Source organism: Podarcis filfolensis (assembly GCF_964270895.1).
Source record: "Podarcis filfolensis genome assembly, chromosome: 14".
NCBI classification, from domain to species: Eukaryota; Metazoa; Chordata; class Lepidosauria; order Squamata; family Lacertidae; genus Podarcis; species Podarcis filfolensis.
In genome coordinates, this window is record NC_139616.1 from 50,188,946 (window position 1) to 50,206,365 (window position 17,420).

A 17,420-nucleotide genomic window follows, 5' to 3' on the forward strand; every position below is an offset into this window, starting at 1 on the left:
CAGTTGATAGCCCTAATTTGGAAATTATGAATAGATTTCACTGTTCCATTTTGAATACTTCTATGCAGGGTGCTTTGCTCGGTGTAATGGTGAGGTTGAAATATAAGGCTTGACAAATCAATGAAAGATGGAAATAGCAATGGCAAGTGGAAGAAAGGTGTTCCATAAGGAATGGCCTTCTCTGTTGTTGACTTCTTGTGGGTCATCCAGATCTGATTACTTGCTATACTAGTCAAATGCTGATGCCATTATTCTGCTTCCCTCCACCAGACTCTCCATGGAAAGTGCACCTCTCAGACATTGATCCAAAGATGACCAGCATCACTGTGAGCGGCTTAACTCCCGCCCGCACCTACCAATTCAGAGTATGTGCCGTGAACCGAGTGGGCAAGGGCCAGTACAGCATAGAAACCAGCAGGTACCATGAAACAAAACCCCTCTGTGAACATTAAGTGATCATTGCTCTGGATATAAGTATGCTTGTGAAAACAAGGACCACTATGTTAGATATGATCAACGTATATTGACCTTTCTAGTCATTGTTCCTCTTAAGCCACTGAAAATGTGACGAGAAAACCAAATTTTCAGAAATCAAAATACCGTAATTTTAGTACAAAATATAGCTCCATTGCACATTTTTTTGAGGTGGTTATAAGCATGATGGGGGAGTTTAAAGGTTTTGAGAAGCACACATAGACTGGGTGACCTGAGTGTTCAAGACCATTCCGTCGCTTTTGGAAACTTCACCCCACCTCTCACTTTCTAAACCTTTTGGGCAGATATTATGTTCTTGTAAATTCTTCAAAGCACCCCCAGCCCCTTGACGAGTGCAAGGAAACTCTCAGGAATGCTGAGACTAGCCATTTAAGTCTTTACTTGTCGAGATGAGCATTGAACGAGTAGGGATCTAGAAAACTTTCCCCTGTGTTTTGGTCAACTGTGCAATGGTTATAACATTTCCTTTGGACATTGATCTGTCCCACAAAACATAAAGGGGTGTGCACTTCCACCTTTGGTTTCCAATGCATTGGTCTTTTGTTGAACCCAAAATTTAGAGGGCTTTGAAATGCAGAGATTTTGAGATAAAGTGTTGGGGTGAGGGAGGTTGGTATATTATATGGTGGGTGGAGAAATTTGAAGGAAATCATGCATTCTTGGCTGTTGTGTAAATTCATTCAAACATGCAATCATTTTGAGCGATCATGGCAAGCTGAGTGATTCGGACAAAATAAAGTTATCCCAGCAGCTGTCTCTCTTGTTGCTTGCTTAATTGGCTTTCTACTATGTTGATTTGTTGCAACTATTTCAACTAGACCTCTGAAAACAACACTATATTGTCTTTAAGTGAAGACATCAGCTAAGGGTCTTTTTGTCATTTTCTTCCATGCCTGACTGCATGTAGATTGATGTTACCTGAAGAACCTCCAAGTGCATCACCCAAAAATATTGTGGCTAGCGGGCGGACCAATCAGTCTATCATGGTTCAGTGGCAACCCCCTCCTGAAAGTGAGCACAATGGGGTTCTCCATGGCTACATCCTACGGTAAGTGAGCTTCACCTGCCCTAAAATGTCTGAAGTCTGTCTAAGCTATGAATAAAAGAGACGCTGAACTATGTCTCATTGTGACATCTGGCAAACAAGAATTTGAAGAAAGTATATTGATGGATCACCCCCAATTTCACCCCAATGATTATCTTTAGAGATGATCTACATGTTTATCTGAGCCTGGCTTGGAAGCTTCCTGGTTTCATAAAACGTTTGCTCCTAGGACAGGTGAGCTTTGATGTCCCACCCTCACTTCTTGAGCCTGGATCAATTCCTGTACTGGAAAAATGTTCCTAGCTTCCCCCTATGTCCTCTCTGCCAGCCCCCAAAGCACCCACCAAAGGTTCTACTCCTCCTCCAACAGTCCTACTCTTCCCCTAACACCTCACTGAATAGTTGCAGTACGAGTACATATGTACTATACCAGCTTTTCCCAACCTGGTCTCCTCCAGGTTGGACTCCAGGTTGGACTCCATCAATTCCAGCCAAAGCCAATGATCAGAGCTGATTGCAGTTATAGTCCAACATCTGGAGGCCACAAGGCTGGGGAAGGTTACCTGCTCACCACACCGCAGGGACAGTATGGGGTAGCAGCTGATTGCCTGGACCCTTCAAGCATGGCTAGTGACCTGGGATGATGGGAGTTGGAATTCAGCAACATCTGGAGGGCCACAGGTTCCCCACACTTGAGCTAGAGTGCTGGATATAGATGGGAGAAACCCTGGACACAAAACTCACTTAGTGACCTTGGGCCTATCGCTACCTCTCAAGATTATGATAAGGATCAAAGGTGGAGACAGTGCTTAGAGTCAGGATAATAAAATAATTATTATTGTCGTTAGACGAGGCAGGTTTTTGCTCTGAGGAATGTATTGTTGATTAAGCAGAAACTCTGTTAAAATGGTTTTACAATGCTGGAAGTGCCAGACTCCGATTACCGTAATTGTTCATAGTTCAGCATTTTCAACAGCAATAAGAACACAGGAAGAACCCTGCTGGATCCAACTAGTGACCCACCTAGTCCATCCGGTTCTCACAGTGGCCAGCCACATGCCTGTATGAAACCTGGAAGCAGAATTTGAGCATTCTCCCTAACTGCAATTTCCAGTGGCTCGTATTCAGAAACTTTGCTGCCTCTAACTGTCATCATGGATAGTAGCCTTCTATTTTTTGGATGAAGCATTCTCTTGACCCTCTTGGTACCTTTCCTCATCTTTAGTATACACTCCAGTTGAACTTCTCATATTGAGGGTTTTTTTAAAACAACTCCCAAACATTTTCGAGTGATTTGATTCTTTTGAGTTTGCCTTTTTTCTCATTTTGGGGAAAGCTTCCTTTTTCAGAAATCAAATGTGAGCATGTTGGATTTTCTTGGCAATTGACTACAGTATTTACATGCACATTTAATTTGATAGCACTATGGTCACTGCAATGCTAACAGTTCACACCAGATCCTGGTCAACACTCAAGATTAAGTCTGGGGTTGCTGCCCCTTTGGTTGGTTACATGACCAGCTGTTTGAGGGCATAGTCATTTAGGGTATCTGGTGATTTTATTTCTTTGTTGTGACTGGAACACATATGAATCCAATCTGTGTGAAAAATAAAGTCACCCATTTCTGCAACATTTCCTCTTTCAGATGCTTCCTTAATTTCATTCTTCATCTCAAGATCTCCCTGACCATTTTGATCAGGGAGACAATGGCTCATCCTCAGTACTAAATTACTCTTGGGGCCCAGTATCACCACCCACAACAATTCTATGGAGGTGTCTGTTCCTTTTGCGATTTCTAGCTTGCTGAACTCAACATTCTCTTTGATGTACAGAGGGCCACCGCCTCTGGGATGTCCTTCCATGTCCCTCTTATAAAGTTTATATGCAGACAAAACCATGCCCAACTCGTCACCTCTCTTCCACCAGGTTTCCATTGAGCTCACTATACCAGGGCTGTCCTGTAAGAGTGCTTCCGTTCTTATGTTCATACGTTTCTGCCTGTCGGCTTATCATAACTCCCAGCAGATGCACACAGGTAATAGGACAGTGATCAAATGACTATTCTAACACTGATTTTACTGGAGCAGTGAATGGTAGCCTCCATTGGCAAAACAATGAGCCATGATCAGCTCATAGGAAATGTCTTGCCAGGGTCTGGGTGCAGGACTGAGAAAACAGTTCCTGAAACAGAAAGTGGGCTGTATCTTGTTGGAGAACTGGGTAGCTCTCATCTAGTCCAGCCCTCCTCTACTAGTTCCCTCCAGTAGCTGATTAGTGAGCCTTGCTTATTTGCTTACAGAATTGAAGCCTTGCTCTTTAACTTCCCAAGCCTGTCCTTGAGAGAGATGCCGCAGGCAAGCATTGTCTGTTACTAGACTAACCTGTCTTGATGAAAGAGCAGGCCCCCCCCCCAAAGTTTGCTTTCTTTTCTGTTTGCTTTCATTTTTGCTCCAGTGCAGGATGCGAGCTTCTTGTTGGTTTCTGGCAGCATCAACTGTCAGCAGCATTCCCCTCCCTCCCCCCATTCCCAGCCGTAGTCTTCACTGAAGCATGCAGTTGGGAGTTGACACACTATAGCTGTAAATTTAAACTTTGAGACTCGCAAGGTGTTGCATGCCTGTCAGGCATAGATGTTGTCAGGCCCAGAAGTAGACCACCTTTCTGTTGTCCAACTCTTCTAACACCTGAAGGTGCACTGAACCTTCCATTATAATATATGTCAAAGCTCACAGTGAGGTGGGACACAGAAGGATGTGACATTTGCAAACTGGCCATCCCTTGCTCCCTAGCAGAGAGATGCTGCATGCAGAGAACCAGGAATGAGCATTAAGCCAAGAGCACAATCCCAGGGACATCCCATGCTTTGACTGCAAGAGAACAGCAGGATGCACAGAGCATATACCAGATCAGACAGTGGGCCCATCTAAGCCAGTATGGTTTCCTCTAGCTGGCAGCAGCTCCCCAGGCTATGAGACAGGGGTCTTTTGCATCATCTGCAATGGGCTCCTTTTTAAAAACTAAAACTCCCAGGAATCAGCCCATGCTCTACAGCTGAGCTGTGGCTTCTCCACATTCTTCTATACAGCTAGGTTTCCACCTAGATGTGTGGGGGACAATCCAGAGAGAGCCATAACTTTGCATCTGGAGTTTGGATGAATATTCTTCAAGTGTGAATTTGCAAGTGTGACAGGCCACCTTCCCTGTCTTTTGAGGGGGGAGGTATGAAGAAAATGGGGCTGCTGTTCAAATCACAGCTCCCAGATCATGTTTCCTTCTCCCGTAACATCTGGATCAACCTGACCTGTGACCCGAACTCGTGACGAGGTGGTTTCCCTAACCCTGCCAGTGGAAATTAGCAGTGTTGAACAGGAAGGGTTGGAGGAGATGCATCTTATCATGACCTCAAGATCTGGGGTCAGTTGGGGCAGACATTACAGAGGGAGTCAATGCAGCTTGACATGGGGTTGTATCCAAATACTCAGTCATACTTAGTGCACACCCATTGAAAACAGCAGGCGTAAGTTAGACATCCATTATTATTTTTAATGGGTCTACTCTGAGTATGACTTAGATGGATGCAGTCCTGTGTTGTTTGCCCCTGTGCAGCCATCAAAGCCTTGAGCAGGAAAACCTGAGGTAGTCCTGGCTTGTTGCCCAAACCTCTCCCCGCAATTGTGGCTTGTTAATTTAGGGATAAATAGAAGTGCAGGCAATATAACTATTTCCATGTTTGTCGTCTCCCAGAGTCATAATGCCTCATTTGCAAGTCAGACGGCTATTTAGTCTACTTATTTCTGATATGTGGATTAGCATATTCTGAACAGCTATTGTACAGCTTGTTTCCTGAAGGGGAATAGGCAAACATCTCTCCTCCTCCCCCCTCCCTGCCTGCAAGTTCTCAGGCTTCCGAGGATTGTTTGTTTTTGATAATTATTTCCTTTCAATGTGGTTTTTCCCCTCCACTGAGTGCAAGAACAGGGCTTTGAGGGATTCACCAGATGGCCTTGGCTTTCATGTAGGTCATAACTCCTACATAGAGACATTGATTTGATTTCTTTTCCTCTGCAACTCATATCTTTTTGTTTTAAAGTGAATATATATGTTCCTGTATTTGTTGTATCATATAATCAGAGCTTGAGATTACACACACACACACACACACACACACACACAGAGAGAGAGAGAGAGAGAGAGAGAGAGAGAGATTTTTTTGGAATGAAAATTCCCATCAGTCTCAGCCAGTACATAAAAATCATTTAGAGGTGTTGTTATTGCTGCTATTGTTTTTATTATATTATATTATATTTATTATCTGCCCTTCATTCCAAGGTCCTGGGGTCAGTCACAACATGAAAACACAACATTAAAAACAGTTCAAAACAATAGTTCAAAACAACAATAGGATGGGTCCAAAAATTACATACCTCAAGTGTTAAAAGCCAGGTAAAGAGGTGCATTTTCAGCATTCTCTGGAAGCTGCATAATGGTGCCAAATGACTCCCATGGGGAGGGAGTTGTTGTTTTAGGAAGCTGCATATGAATCTTGTTAAATAAAGTATATGGTCCAGACCAGCTGGAGGGTACCAGGTTGGCAAAGATTGACCTGTAGATTCTATCCTTGTGCCTAAGAACACGAGCAGAGCCTGGTGGATCAGGCCCATGGCCCTTCTAGTCCAGCATCCATGCTCACAGTGGCCAACCCAATGCCTGCAGGAACAATGACAAGTTGTTGTAGACTAGTTCTGTCTCCACCAGTTGCACCCCTTCAGGGAGGACCAGGTCTTGACAGCCTTCATGCCTTGGTAACTTCTTATGTGGCAGGAAAGGACTCACAGTTCTACAGATCCCAGGTTCTGGCATCTCCATTTACAGTATCTGAGGAGGTAGAGTTGGGGAGGACCTGTGTCAGAGACTCTCGAGAAGCACCTGCCAGCCCACTGGCCTGGATGGGCAAATGGTCTGAACCAGCATAAGCCAGCTTTATATTGCCTTGTTAATACTGCACAGATTGTAATTATGGGTTTCTAAGCCACCTTCAGTGCCTATGGGTAGAAAGGTATGAATAAATGAATGAATTCAGTGTTGCGAAGTATCAGACTAGGACCAGGAAGACCTAGGTTCAAATTCTGTTCAGCTATGAAGCTTGCCCAACCTGCCTCTAGAGTAGTTGTGAGGATCAAACCAGATATTACTTTGGGTCTGGGGCTTTCTAAGGCAATGTTATCTGTCTTTTGGGGATGCAGGTGGTGCTGTGGTCTAAACCACAGAGCCTAGGCCTTGCCAGTCAGAAGGTTGGCGGTTCGAATCCCCGTGATGGGGTGAGCTCCTGTTGCTCGGTCCCTGCTCCTGCCAACCTAGCAGTTCGAAAGCACGTCAAAGTGCAAGTAGATAAATAGATACCGCTCTGGCGGGAAGGTAAACTGCATTTCTGTGTGCTGCTCTGGTTCACCAGAAGCGGCTTTGTCATGCTGGCCACATGACCCGGAAGCTGTACGCCAGCTCCCTCGCCAATAAAGCGAGATGAGCGCCGCAACCCCAAAGTCGTCCACGACTGGACCTAATGGTCAGGGGTACCTTTACCTTTCATAGAATCATAGAATCATAGAGTTGGAAGAGACCACAAGGGCCATCGAGTCCAACCCCCTGCCAAGCAGGAAACACCATCAGAGCACTCCTGACATATGGTTGTCAAGCCTCTGCTTAAAGACCTCCAAAGAAGGAGACTCCACCACACTCCTTGGCAGCAAATTCCACTGTCGAACAGCTCTTACTGTCAGGAAGTTCTTCCTAATGTTTAGGTGGAATCTTCTTTCTTGTAGTTTGGATCCATTGCTCCGTGTCCGCTTCTCTGGAGCAGCAGAAAACAACCTTTCTCCCTCCTCTATGTGACATCCTTTTATATATTTGAACATGGCTATCATATCACCCCTTAAGCTCCTCTTCTCCAGGCTAAACATGCCCAGCTCCCTTAGCCGTTCCTCATAAGGCATCGTTTCCAGGCCTTTGACCATTTTGGTTGCCCTCCTCTGGACACGTTCCAGTTTGTCAGTGTCCTTCTTGAACTGTGGTGCCCAGAACTGGACACAGTACTCCAGGTGAGGTCTGACCAGAGCAGAATACAGTGGCACTAATACTTCCCTTGATCTAGATGCTATACTCCTATTGATGCAGCCCAGAATTGCATTGGCTTTTTTAGCTGCCGCGTCACACTGTTGACTCATGTCAAGTTTGTGGTCAACCAAGACTCCTTTATCTATATTTTTATCCATCCAGTGAATTCACAAGGCAGCTTGCAGTGAAAGTGAGTGCATGTGGCATTGGACTAAATAGGAATTTTAACAACACTAAAAAAATATGGTATGCTGTCTACCATGAATTGAGCCTTTGCATGCAGTGGATCATCATTAGAGGAGTGGTAACAGAATGGAGAGCAATTGGCCATGAAGGCAATTTGTGCCTGTTATTAGTTGCATGGATGCTACTAGAGGTGTGCAATGATGACAAGATTCACCTTGTAATTGTACCTGTAATATGTGAAAGCAACCTGATGTAGTTCAGATCCCCTCTGGGTCATTCTAATTTTCTTCTTTTTTGGATCCAAATCTGGTCTATTAAATTGGAAATGTTGGCTATAATGGGGAATCTAAAAATGAATGTAAATTCCCATCCTTTCCACACAAGTGTATAAAGTTTGCAGGCAAAGGAACCCCCTCAGAGTGGATTAATGTTGCCAAAATTCAGGCATACCCATTTAGGGGTTTTCATGTGAGGAACCTTTACTTACTTAATTATTTTTTTAAAAAAGAAAAAGTCGCTAACTTTTTTTAAAAAAACAGCCAGAAGTAGATGCAGTTTGCAGGCATCTTCTGAGGAGACGAAGCCTGTCAAATTTTAGAAAGATGCATCAGCATTCTCCCACAAGATAAGACTTTGCTATTTGTGGTAAGGAAAATAAAAATGTTTCCTTGCCCAGCTTATTTTGTGAGCAACTGGGGACCTGAAGAAGATTCCTGAGAAAGAGAACTGTGAAAGTTCTGACTATACTCAATGATTTTACTTTCTTTATTTTTTTTTTAAAGCCCTGAAAAAAATCATAATTTTTCATCACCACCCTTCATGGAAATTCCTTCCCTTTCCATGAAGAAAAAGAGGGAGAGAGGTATGATTTTAAATTGATTGTTAGAGGAAAAAACAATTGGGAAAGAAGTAGCCCTCTGCCACCTACTGATTTGAGTGGCCTCAGAAAATAATTCCCTTCACTTGAAAGTAAGATGTGTTGAGTGTTGGAAGATTCGGGGCAGATAAAAGGAAGTATTTCCGCATGCAGCGCAGAGTTCAACTATGGAGCTCGCTAAGAGGCAGCGATAGCCACCAACTTGGATGGCTTTAAAAGAGGACTGGACAAATCCATGGAGGAGAGGGCTATTGAAGACTACTAGCCAGGATGGCTGTGCTCTGCCTCTGCAGTTGGGAGGGAGTGATGTTTCTGAATCCCAGTGCTGGAAACCACAGGGGGAGAGAAAGCTCTGGTGCTCATGTCCTGCTTCCTAGTTTCCCACAAGCAACTGTTCAGCCTCTGTGAGAGCAGGATGCTGGACCAGATGGGCTAGTGGCCTGATCCATTGGGTTCTTCTTGTGTTCTGTCCATCCAAAGGAAAGATTTTCCCCACCTCTTTATCCCCTCCTCTCGTGAGCTCTGGGTATTTCCACAGAGTGACTCAGGGCACCTGATCCACATTGAGATGCCTTGTTCATGGTGAGATCTGACTCAGATGAGATCACGATCTGTTGCTCAAGGTACACACAGAGCTGATACGCAAGCCTAGATGTTCCCATTCTTTCCTGCTCAACCCTTTTACTCACTCTCTGGAAATCTCCAGCAAGCCATTTTCCTCCCCCAATTGTCATTATTTGTGCTATGAATGTGGTTCCACAACGAGAGCCTGATTTGCTCCTTAGCTCCATTTGGGGGCCAAAAGTCTAAGGGATAAACGTTGCTCAAACAGATTTATTGCTGCACTATGACCAAAAAAAAAGAAAAATCTGTAAGTGTGTGGTGAGGGGGCATGCAAAGGGAAGTTGAACACTAAATCATCATTTTTATTAGACAAGCTGTAATTTTTCTACAGCCATAAAGCAGGATAAAACACGAGTTTTGCTTAGCCCTAGGCATGTATTCTTGGTGAGATCAGCATATAAATATTGGAGCAGTCAGGCAGGAGTCAGTCTTCCTCTGCTTTTGCTGCTCACTCTGTTACAATAAAGAAACCCTAAGAATATATTATTTATAACTTCCTATCAATAGCATTGTTATTAGCATAAGAAGAGCCTACTGGATCAGGCCAATAGCCCATCTAGTCTAGCATCCTCTTCTCATGGGGCCAACCAGCTGCCTGTGGGAAACCAGCAAGCAGGATTCAAGCACTCTCCCCTCCTGTGGCTTCCAGCATCTGGTATTCAGAAGCATTGCTGCCTCTAACTGTGGAGGCACAGCATAGCTTTCATGGCTAGCAGTCATTGATAGCACTCTCCTCCATGGATGTGTCTGATTAGCATTGATATTATTCTTATTATTGAAATTGACATTGTTATTATTATAATACAGAGTTTGGATGTTGTGTGTTATTTCTGCCACCTCTGTTGTATGCCTCAGTTATATCTCTTTCCAGTGAGGCTGGGAAGCTGTCTAGCAGGAGAGATGGGGAAGGTTTGTCATAGAATTATTGAGTTGGAAGAGAATCTTAACTAAAGAATCCATGACAGAGGGCCATCCAACCTCTCCTTTAAAACCTCCAAAGAAGGAGAGTCCACCACCTTCTGAGGGAGTCATTGCCACTGTCAAACAGCTCTTACCATCAGAAAGTTCTTCCTGATGTTTAGTTGGAATCTTATTTCTTGTAACTTGAAGCCATTGGTTCAAGTCCTACTCTCCAGAGCAGGAGAAAACAAGCTTGCTCCACCTTCCATGTGACAGCTCTTTAGACATTTGAAGATGGCTATCATATCTCCCCTCAGTCTCCTCTTTTCTCAGATAAACACACACAGCTTCTTCAACCTTTCCTCATAAGAGTTGTTTTCCAGACCCTTGACCATCTTAGTTGCCCTCCTCTACAGACGTTCCAGCTTGTCAATATTTTTCTTAAATGTTGGTGCCCAGAACTGGACACCATATTCCAGGTGTGGTCTGACCAAGGCAGAATAGAGCGTACTAGGTACTATGGCTTCCCTTGATCTGGACACTAGACTTCTGTTGATGCAGTTTTGAAGCAGTAGGGAGAGCTGTCCAGCGCCAGAGTCCCCTGGAACGGTGAGCTGAGCCACATGGTGCATCAGCACCATGGCACCAACTGAGCAAGTTCACATCTGTTCCAGCTGACCTCACCACTTTCCTGGCCTTTATTTATTCAATCAAATTTAGATGCCCCTTGATTGTAGAAACAAACCATTCTCAAAGCAGTTTACAAGACAAATAAATGTGTTAAACTACTAGTAAAAATAGTATTAAAAAACGCCCCACAAAAACCCAGGTAATTAAAATATTCAACTATTATTTCAAATCAACCAGAAGTTAAAAACTTGATTAAAACACATGCCAACCTTCTAGCATGCCTAAAGAAAATTGTGGGGGGGGGGCACCAAAAAAAGTACAGCGAAGGCACCTGTCTAATGTCAGTTGGCAGGGAGCTACACAGTATGGGTGCTGCTGCACTCAAAGATTGATTTCTAACAAACCTTGACGTGAGTATGATGTGGCACCCACAACAGAGCCAGTTGGTCTGGAGCACACACGAGTGTTGGCTTCCTCTTCCTGAGTAGGGCTTGGGAAAGGGAGATGATTACCACCCCTTCCAGTCCAAGTGTCCACTCAGGCCCACCACTGTTTCTATGATTTTTGGAGGCTCTGGAGGTGAGACCAGCCAGTATTTGTTGGGTGTTCCAAACCAGCAGCCTCCCAAATGGGTAGGGCATTTCATATTGCCTGCTTAGAAAGGAAGCTGTTTTGTTAGTCCGTGTATTTGCTTTAATTGAAGTAATTCGGTGCAAATGATCCTCTGTTTATATGCATAGGTATCGCCTGGCTGGCCTCCCTGGAGAGTACCAGTACAAGAACATCACCAGCGCAGAGATCAATTACTGCCTGATAAAGGACTTGATCATCTGGACTCAGTATGAAATCCAGGTTGCATCTTACAATGGAGCTGGCTTGGGAGCCTTCAGCAGGGCAGTCACCGAATATACTTTGCAAGGAGGTGAGTTCTGTCCTGGATCTCCTCTCATTGGTAACTGAAATGGCACTGGTCAATCAGCTTGTTTGCACATGGCAGTCTTTGTCAACCTGGTGCCCTCCAGATGTTTGGGGCTACAACTCCCATCAACCCCGGTTTCATACTGCCATGCTGACTGGAGCAGATGAGAGTTGAGGTCCAACACATCTGGAGGGCACCAGGTTGGTGAAGGGTAGTGTATAGCTTTTAAAGTGTGTCTGTGTAGGAGGGAGATTCTCCTGGAGGGAGGCTGTTTCTGATCCCATTTCCAAGGAGCAAAAGTGAGTTCTGAGTAAAAGGTAATAAGAGGCCTTTTCATGCACCAAGAAGTAGCATCTGATCAAGTGCTTCTTACCTTTCCCTTTTGTTTCATGCCAAATAGTGCATTTTTTGTTGTTATTTAACCAGCAGAAGTATTTGCACAGCTTGTATCTTCCTACTTTGTATCTGATGTCACACCCAGACGGGTAAAAAGTAGATTAAATATATTCTGTGTTGGACCAACTGTGATAGGCCAAGGAATATAAGCACTTTCAGAACTCTTCAGCAGGCACAATTTGTCCTGATTAAGAGCACTGTGAAACTCCAAATGCTTGCGGACCCATGTACCACTCTTAATTGGGTCATAAATACATTCTCCCCCTACTTTGTAGTGTCTCTTGTCCTTGGGATAATTACAGCAACTGCTAAGTTGTTGTTGTGTGTAGTTTTTTTTAAAAGGTGTTCTTGTTCGAGTAGTGCCATTCTAATTATCATTAAAAATTTCTGAAATTAGGCTGCTACATTAAAGCCCTGGAGAGCAACAGCTGTATCCTTACCACCCCTATCTGGGGCCAGTGTCTCCCCTTTCATTGTGCATTTTCATGTGGTGACACAATTTGTTGGAGAGGATAGGGGTGGGCCAAGACATACTGTTTGTCTTGAATCCTGAAGTGGGTCCTAAAATTAGAGGGTTTGGGACGCAGGTGGCGCTGTGGATTAAACCACAGAGCCTAGGACTTGCTGATCAGAAGGTCAGCGGTTTGAATCCCCGTGCCGGGGTGAGGTCCCATTGCTCGGTCCCAGCTTCTGCCAACCTAGCAGTTTGAAAGCATGTCAAAGTGCTAGTAGATAAATAGGTAGTGCTCTGGTGGGAAGGTAAACGGCGTTTCTGTGCACTGCTCTGGTTCGCCAGAAGTGGCTTAGTCATGCTGGCCACATGACCCGGAAGCTGTACGCCGGCTCACTCGGCCAATAAAGCGAGATGAGCGCCGCAACCCCAGAGTCGGCCACGACTGGACCTAATGGTCAGGGGTCCCTTTTACCTAAAGACACAAAAAGGTGTCTATGCACATGGAATGTCAGGGCTGAGAGGTAGGCAGCTGTTAGAAGTCACCAAAGACAAAGAAGGAGGATCCAGGAGCTGAGCTTGGGAGCTGGAGCAGAAGGACCAACCCTGGAGCCACAGACCAAGGAACACACAGAGGCACAGTAGAACCAAGAAGACCTGGTTGCTCAGGCCATTGCCAAACTGAAAGCCTTTTGGAGCTCTTCTGGTCCAGGAGAGCCTGTGGCCAGTTTGGATGGGCAGAACTAGCCCAGAGCTCAGGAAGGTGCCCCAACTGTTTTTCCTATAGCTTGCCATTTGGGGCAAGTGCACATGAGAACTGAAGGCTCTCAGTTATCGTCCCACTGGCTCCCGACAGTGATCGGAATACTTCCTCCTTGCAGATTTAATGGTTGCCAAAAAATAGCTGTGTGGCTCCAGCCTTCTGAGCCCTTCTGTCCTCTTCACGTCAAAACCCCTTTTAAGCTTCCTAATCATTGCTAAAAGCCTCTTGTGACTGAAAACGAAGCCATTGCTGCTTCCACCAATGCCCCCAAATTGCAGGCCAATGTTGAATTTTGAGCCGTAGTGAGAGTGTCACGGTCTTTGCTTTAGTGGGCTGTAAAAAGCAAGAGAGCTATTAAAACTTCCCATTGGAGACACAGTACATCAGTTACTTCATAATCAGTAAAGTGCATGTTACGGTTTTGCTGACTGGGAATAGGAGAGCAATATTATTACATGATTAAATACAGTTTGCCTTGCGAGAATATTTTTGTTTCTGTGTTTTGGTTAGGGGTGTGAGGTACGTTGAAATGCAACAGCAACTTAATGGGTCAATAAAAGGAACAACTGACTTGCCCAGGCATTTTTTTATGAGTGAAATTGGCTTGAAAGAAACAAGAGAAGCTTCTGATGCTAAGATACTGTACATGGAGGATACACAAATACAGGTGCCTGTGCTCCTGTTGGGTGGTGGCTGGGGTATGTGCCTGCTCTAACTCCTGCCCCTCTAAGTCTTTGGTTCTAATGTGCTACAGCAGAGTAGGGAGTTCAGCAATATAGGATAACCATCAATGACAGCAGCTGCTGACACAGCAATACCGAGTCTTCAGACTCTGCTTCTGGGCACCTGGGAGGCATCTGGCTGGCCCCTGTTGTAGGCAGGATACTGGGCCAGATGGATTCTTGGTCTGATCCAGCAGGGCTCTTCTTAAGGGTCCCCTCACAACACAGAAACACAGAGCACCGTGTCAAGGTCTAGTCCTATGCACTGCAGGACACACAGAACATGGGTTGAATTAATTATTGTACTACTATTGTACTACTTCCACGAGTTTATTTTTTGTGCCGTCTCTATTTTAAATAATATTAATATTTTTAGTTGGTTAGTAGTTTATATCTCACACTTTCCGCACATTCATGTTTCTGGGCAGCCAAACATTTGAAAACTAAAAACACAGAGCAGCATTAAGCAAAAAGTCAGAAAGAACAGAAACAGCAGAATGAAAGCAGTATGTAAAATACCACTCCACAATAGCTTCAAGCGTATGGACAGCATGGCAAAATGGAAAGTGGCATTAAACTAGGCACCAGTAGAGCTTCTTTTTCAGCCTAAGAGGTGCTGGACTGGGTTTGTGGCGATTGTGGCGAGTGCTCCCCCTAAAACAACTTTGGGTGGGTGCTCACCAAGGTCTACTCCTATGATAACATCAGTAATAGGCAGGCTCGTCTGAAGAGAGGTAGTCCAAGATGTGAATAGCCCACAGACCCTAAAGCTTGTAGGGCTTTAAATGTAAGCAGAAGCACTGTGAGTTGAGCTTGAACAAGGATCGGGAGCCAGCAAAGTTGTTTGCGCATGATATCCCAGTGTCTGATCTCAGTTAGCAGCTCAGTAGCTGTGCTTTGAACAAACCACAGTTTCCAAGCCATCTTCAAAGGCAGCCTCGTGTACAGTTGTCTAACATATAGGATCTTTGGACTACAGGAAATAGCCATGTGGGGGTGTGTGTTACAAGTTCAAATACTACAGGAGAAATATCGGGGGGGGGGACCCACAACTAAACCAGAAATATATTTTTAAAGTTATAAACTGGGAATGGAAATACAATTAAAATTCCTTAAAAATCAAAGCTCTCCAGACATTTTGAAAGAACCCCAAAACTATCCATAAGGAAGATTAAGTGCAACAGGGAAAGCCAATTAGGGGCAATAATAATTTAACAAATCCCCAGCTGATTTTCAAATAGCTTTGTCTGGAGAAATGTTTCAATATTTAAACAGACATAGGGCTGCATCTCCTAGCATTTCATTCCTGCTGTTTCTATTTAACCACCGGACAATTTCCCCCGATTCAAATAGTCATTAAATTATTAGTGTACCTAATTGGGTTTGCCTGCTATTGATGCAGTCTTCTTTCTTTTGCTTGCCTATACAAGACCAACCTGCTAAAATCAAGGCACTTCTCTTGTATTCTTCACTGCCAGCAAGAGCTCTTTAGTGTATGAGTTTGTACCTACCATGATGTTCATTTCTTGCATTCATTTTAATCACATTCTTTTTGTTACCTTTAAGGTTTGACATTCCCTTTCTTTTGACATTTCAGGTTGACCCAGTACCTTAGCCATTTTCCTTGGTGCATTTGTTAATTTCAGGCCTCCAGTCCCTTTCCTTAAACCCCACAATTGGTGCTAACGTAGCTTGCTTGATATTGTGTGATGTTAGTATCATCATTTATTGACCAGCTGTCTGTAGTCATTTATAAATATATAAATCCTGCGTTGCAAGTTGAAAGCTTTCCATTCTGCATTAGGGGACTGACAGAGAATGGTATTTAGAATGCAAGAGAGCGTAAAAGGCCCTGTGCCATTCTTGGGCAAGGATCTTTGACTATTTGATGGATTGTGGTTGGGTGTAGATTAAAAGCTGGACATTTGTAGTCTATTTTAATGTTAGTGCTTCATAATGTAGACAGATTACTCAGACATGGGCATTGCCATGTGATAATGTGGCCTTTATTGAACTGTGTTTGATTAGGCTTTCCCTTTGAAGTCTTCTCTGTTTGGTGTGGAAAGGGGCCAAAAGAGGAGCAAGCGGCTTGGTCTCAGTCTCATTTGAGAGATTATTAATGTCAGAGCCTCAGAGCAAAATGATGGGTTTCCCTTTATTGCTCTGCAGTTGGAGAATGTCCAGGCAATTGCTGCTTGTGACCATTTTTCACTCCCAAATAAAATAAACAGCTCCTAAATCCAGGGTGAGAATTTTAAAAAAACAAAATTTGGCAGGCAGGGGCACTAGAGAAGGAAGCCACATTGTACTATAAAAAGGTGGAAAAATAGAAGCTGTTGGCCTTTCCATCTTTCTGGCTTTCTTCTCTGTGCCTGCTAATATTTGTGTTAGAAGCTGAGTAGATGAATGACCAAGGTAGGAGGACTCAAGGCCCATCAAAGAAATGTCCTCCTTCTCCCTGGCTGCTATAATGGTGTCTGTCTGATAAGGAGAGCCCTTCAGGGTCAAACCAAACTGGGACCCCCTTCAGTCCAGCACCCTGTTTCCTATAGAGGCCAGCCAGATGCCTCAAGGTCCAGGAAGTCAAGAAACAGAACATGAAGCCTGTAGCCCTCTTCATTTGCAGTTCCCTACCTCCAAATGGTTGTGTTGCATGTAGCCATCATGACTATTAGCCATGGATAGACTTATCCTCCATAGGTGGTATTCAGCTAAGTTTTACTAATAGTAGACCTACTGAAGTTAATGAAAATGACTGTTAAGCTTGTTAATTTCAATATGTCTACTCTGAGTATAAGCTTAATTGAATCCCACCCCTTAAGTTTATCGAATGCCATTTTAAAGCCATCTGGGTGCCTGCCTCTTACAAGAGCCATTCTGCTTTCAGTTCATCTTCACAGGCAGACAGCTGGGAAGCTGAAGCTGATGCTCATTTGTGTTTCTTTAAAGAAGTTGTCAGGGTGGCTGTACACTTTATTTTTCATGATTCTGATAAAAGCAGTTTCCTACAATCCTACAAGATCAGAATACCATGAGGGAGCATTAAATATCCCAGGAGATCCTGTGAATAAGAATGTGCACTGTAAATTCCTCCAGGTAGACCCTTGGCATCTAGGAGTTCATCAAGGAGTTCAGTTATAAGAAAGTGCAAGGAGAAGACCAGCACACCAAATTCTTTTCACAATCTTTATCATCCATCTCAGTTGACTTGTGTAAGCCCTTGAGATAATCTATGCTGGCAAGTAGAAACCCCCACAAATGTACTGCCAAGCACTCAAGACTTGAACACACAGGAAACCAC

The 17,420-nt window shown here is 44.1% G+C and overlaps 1 protein-coding gene across 8 annotated transcripts in view; it reads left to right on the forward strand.

Moving 5' to 3' along the window:
• The window catches only part of SDK1 (sidekick cell adhesion molecule 1), a 575,941-nt gene that overhangs the window by 396,342 nt on the left and 162,179 nt on the right, over window positions 1-17,420 (forward strand). For all 8 annotated transcript variants that reach the window (XM_083585530.1, XM_083585534.1, XM_083585535.1 and 5 more), the window contains 3 exons: window positions 271-418; window positions 1,403-1,543; window positions 11,609-11,790. In XM_083585530.1, coding sequence (XP_083441656.1) covers window positions 271-418; window positions 1,403-1,543; window positions 11,609-11,790 — 471 coding nt within the window. The remainder of the gene's footprint in view (window positions 1-270; window positions 419-1,402; window positions 1,544-11,608; window positions 11,791-17,420) is intronic.